Raw genomic sequence first — 4,746 nt, forward strand, 5'->3', positions numbered from 1 at the left:
CAATAGCTGATCTGGTAAATTGTTCATCTTTAAAATGTGGTAGGAGTAATTGAGGTCCCTATGGGAAAATGGAGTTGGATCAGGAATCCATATGGGTGGAAGAATTGGTGTAGTATTCTTTTTCAGGTTGTGAAGATGACCAGTGCACCTTCAAAAACCTCATCTACCTGGTCCAAGTAGCTGTAAGTGTTTATGAGAACTGCCAAGCAAAACATCAAGGGGAATCAAGAAAAGCATTTTACTTTGTCAATAATAGTGAAGGCATGAAGAATAAAGTATACTTCATTGAGCTACTATAATGTATTTCACAAGGATGTTTCAAAGCTTGTAGAATAACTGTTTCATGATTCTCTGTCTTTTTCTGTACAGTTATGAACAGAAGCAGTATCAACAATTTTAATTAATCTTACATGTTTTAATGATAAAACCTGTACTTTTCAAAGGGTGTTTTTTTGCAGTTTACTCATTCATTTCAGCATGAGAATTAGGATCAGTCTCTAGAGAATGATTGCTTAAAATAGAGCAGAATACAAGGGTAATATAATTATTTTTTTTTCTTTTAATTCTTCTTATTGGAGAGTTAGAACCTATAAAATGGTGGAAAAACACAGGTGTATTTCTATTGTCACTTTTCAATCATATTTCAAGACAGCAACAAATATATTGGTAAGTAGATTACATAAGAGAGCAGGATTTTAACTATGAATTATTCCTTATAAAGATGTCTATAATGTATAATGCCATGAAAATCTATTTTTGGACTGAACATGACTTTTGGCTAGGATGATCTGTACAGGATCTTGCTACTTTTCACAGATCTAGAGATCAACTTTATGACCTGACATTTGATTTAAGTAAAAAAGTTTTTTTCCCTGTTAAATATATATATGATCAGACGTATATGTGTTTGTTCGTAAGCATTGCCCTTACTTAAGTCTAAGAATAAATTAAGATAAATATGCATTTATTAAGAAAAATATATCAACTATATCACCACTCATTGTGTAATTATGCAGAAAACAAGTCTTTGTAAGTATTTCAAAGTACTTTTGTTATTAGTTTTCCCATAGGTTTCTTTTAAAAAAAATGATTCAGAGAAGGCATAAGTTATTTGATTGCAGTATGAATACTTATTTAATTTGACATATCTTACATGAATATCTTGTCATTTACTTCTTTATCCTGCAATTGGATACCCATTTACATAACTATGAGCTTCAGTGTAATTAGGGACATGTGTCAACCGACATATGTGTGAAATCTAGAAGGATTCTATGGTAATATCCAACAACATTGTGTATGCTTGTGAGTGTGAGAGGTGGGTGGAGGTAGACAGACACAGAAGCAGAGGCAGTAAAAGACACAGGCAGAGGCAGAATACAGAATGGCTTGTCTTCAGAATTTGTGGGTGCTTCATCTCTGGAGGTCTTTAAGAAGAGACTGAACAGCCAACTGTCTGACACGGTATAAGGTCTACTGCTTGAGTAAGGGGTTGGACTCCAGCTCTATTGTAACTTCTTTCCTCTTTCCCGTTTCCCACATGTAGCTATAAATGTTTTCTGTTGAATTATAGTTGCTTCAGTAAATATTTAATTCCTCAGTTATTTTAAAGAAAGTGAAAATATTAAACAGACAAGTATAGCTCCCTAAAAAACCTATGTACAGATTTTATATTTAGTTTGCAATATTATTAATTTATTTGGGGGGAAATGTTGAAAAAGAGACAAAAAGAGAAATATACGTACATTTTAATGTATATATTTAATACAGTTTTCATTAACATAAAAATATTTTTACAAACCAGCTGTAACATATCAACATTTTTGATCACTTCTATTTCCTTTATTTTTACCATTAAAATGTTCTCTTTCTATTAAATGCCACTTTTGTCGATATAATCCACTCTGACAGAGAGGGATTGATAAGCTTGTTATATATAAAATGTAAAAAAAGCAAAAAATAATAATAATTGTATAAATGTTTTTAAAAATGTGATAGTTGCTTCTGGTCTATCACTTCCGTCATGGTCTGGACAAAGAGCTCAATAGGTTGCATATATCAATATTACTAAATCTGTACCTCTGTTCTTTTCCTGTACTAATTTCAAAACATTTCAAAACAGAACATAAATAGTGGTAAGTAGAACTTAAGTAAAGACCACAATTCTTATGTGCTCAGGATTTCAGCAATGAATATTTTTTTCTATTTTTTTTCCTGTTGAAACAGGGCTGTTGTTAGAGGGGGAAAAATGAAGGAGGGTTAGGGTTACAGTTTACTGTCTTGAGTTTTTTATAAAGTAATAAATGTGGGCTAAAAATTAAATAAACAAATAAATTAGATTATATTAAAATATGAAGTTAATTTGTCTCCTCACCAGAAGTGGAGATAGAAATCTTGTGTATTAAAGATGAATTTTGCTTAATTAAAACATCTAATTCCTTATCTTTATGAAGAAAGCTGTATATACTAAGAGAAAAATATTGCTCTCTAAAGCACACACACATATATATATTCCATCTTGTTTGCAATTTTTTAATTACCATAAGAACTAATATTATTCATTTAGATGGAGGAAATAGAGAGAGAAAATATGTATTATGTATATTTTAATGTATATATTTTGCTCACCAATAGCGAAAACATACTCCTTCTTAGAAACAAACTATAACACATCAAGGTTTTCAAAATTTTTAATTTCTTTTGTTTCCAGCATTATTGTGGTTTCTTTCTATAGAATGCCATTTTTGTCAATGTAATCCCTTATGATAGATGGATTTAGTATACATATGTATATGAACATATACATTGTCATACATAACATAGAAAGGACAAAAATGTGGTATATGTGAAAGTATAAGGTGCCCTTTTACATTTTAAGAATGGATAACCCTGACATTTGAATATTGATCAAACAATGGGATAATTATAATTTAATACTATACATATACAATTGTTATAATGAATAATTCTGTATTCATATTTATTTCCTGTGCTAATTTCCTATGATATTCTCTTTCTGTCCAGAAGGAGTCAGAGGAAACAAATGGCCAACCAATCCATTGTGACGGAATTCCTTCTAATGGGATTTTCTGATGATCATGATATGCAAATTCTGTATTTTGCAATGTTCCTTGTCATTTACTTATTAGCCTTAATTGGAAATTTCCTCCTTGGTGTTGCTGTGATCCTAACCCAACACCTTCATGCTCCAATGTATTTCTTTTTGGTAAATTTGTCATACTCTGATGTTTGCTTCATCTCAACCACGATCCCTAAAGCCATGGCTACTTCTTTGACAAATAACAGGGAGATCTCCTATGTTGGATGTGCTGCTCAGGTCCTTTCAGTTTTCACATTTGGAGGTTCTGAGCTTGTCTTGCTGACTGTCATGGCTTATGACCGCTATGTGGCCATCTGTCAACCTCTGCAATATACGCTAATGATGAACTGGAATGCCTGTTTACAAATGGCAGTTGCTTCCTGGATAAGCAGTTTCTTCCATGCTTTGCTACACACTATTCTCACTTTCAGGTTAAATTTCTGCAAATCCAATAGAATTGAGCAATTTTTCTGTGATGTTCCTCATCTACTAATGATTTCTTGTACTGATACAACAATTAATCATATTCTGATTTTGGTTATAGGGATTACTGTAGATTCATTATGTAGTGGGTTCATTTTTATTTCCTATGGCTACATCTTCTCTGCTGTACTGAAAATCCCTTCAGTTCAAGGCAGATATAAAGCTTTCTCCACATGTATTCCCCACCTGACTGTCTTTTCTTTATTTTTGATCTCTACTCTCTTTGCATATATGAGGCCACAAAATGTTTCCTCCCACACTTTGGACTTGCTCTCAGCTGTTCTCTATACAAGTTTGCCCCCACTCCTCAATCCCTACATTTATAGCTTCAGGAACAAGGACATCCAAAAAGCTGTGTGGAGAATGTTAAAAACCTAGGAGTACAAGGTTTATCTAGATAAGTCTTTTGTCCTTATTTATAAGCATTATTTGAATAGGATAGAACTGTGCAATACAAAATCTTCACATTAGAACAATCATGGGTCTTCCAAATATTTAGAAATGCTAATACTATCAAAATGAGAGAAGAATCAATTAGATATATTATATAGAATTGTCTTAATTCTAAAAGATTTGGTTAATATACTTTTAGGAAGAGGCATTGGGCTTAAATGTTTTGGATTTATATTGGATTCAGTAATGAAAACATAGAGTTTATCAAGACATTAAGACTTTTGGATGCCTTGTAACTATCAAAGATTTGGCTTTGTCTACAATTTTAGATAGAGAGATATTGAGCAGAAGTATTTATCTTACTTTATCAAAATTAACATGCTGGTTGAATAGCCATGCATTATCTTGTTCTGAATAATATGTTTCATTACTTATGAATTATGGTTGACAGTTGAATTTATATTTAATTTTAATTTCATATAAGTACTAAATAGGTATTAATAATGATACATAGTAAAATACCTCTATACATTTTCTTCTGTTGCTAAGTTTTATAATCTGCATTAATCAGTTTTTGTCTACAATGTTGCATAATAAGCAAACAATTTACCTTTCTGATGGGATGTCCTTATTATTAAGCAAATTCAAATTATGCATTTTGACATTTATCCTTCAGTTGCTTAATAATCCTAATTATTCACATATTTTTTCACAACTTAGTATAGTAAAACTGATATCAAATAATACATTTTAAAATATTTTAATGAAGT

At 31.2% G+C, this 4,746-nt stretch overlaps 1 protein-coding gene across 1 annotated transcript; it reads left to right on the forward strand.

Annotated features, from left to right (window-relative positions):
- Positions 1-3,043: 3,043 nt before the first annotated feature.
- Positions 3,044-3,961, forward strand: LOC107288469 (olfactory receptor 14A16-like). Its single transcript, XM_015817091.1, has one exon. The coding sequence runs from the start codon at positions 3,044-3,046 to the stop codon at positions 3,959-3,961; it is 918 nt and encodes a 305-aa protein (XP_015672577.1).
- Positions 3,962-4,746: the final 785 nt, after the last annotated feature.

The sequence above is a fragment of the Protobothrops mucrosquamatus genome, unplaced genomic scaffold (assembly GCF_001527695.2).
Source record: "Protobothrops mucrosquamatus isolate PMUCROS unplaced genomic scaffold, P.Mucros_1.0 scaffold550, whole genome shotgun sequence".
Taxonomy (NCBI): Eukaryota; Metazoa; Chordata; class Lepidosauria; order Squamata; family Viperidae; genus Protobothrops; species Protobothrops mucrosquamatus.

What these genes read in the sequence shown, in the direction of transcription:
- LOC107288469 (XM_015817091.1), top strand. Translation starts at nt 3,044, where the DNA reads ATGGCCAACCAATCCATTGTGACGGAATTCCTTCTAATGGGATTTTCT.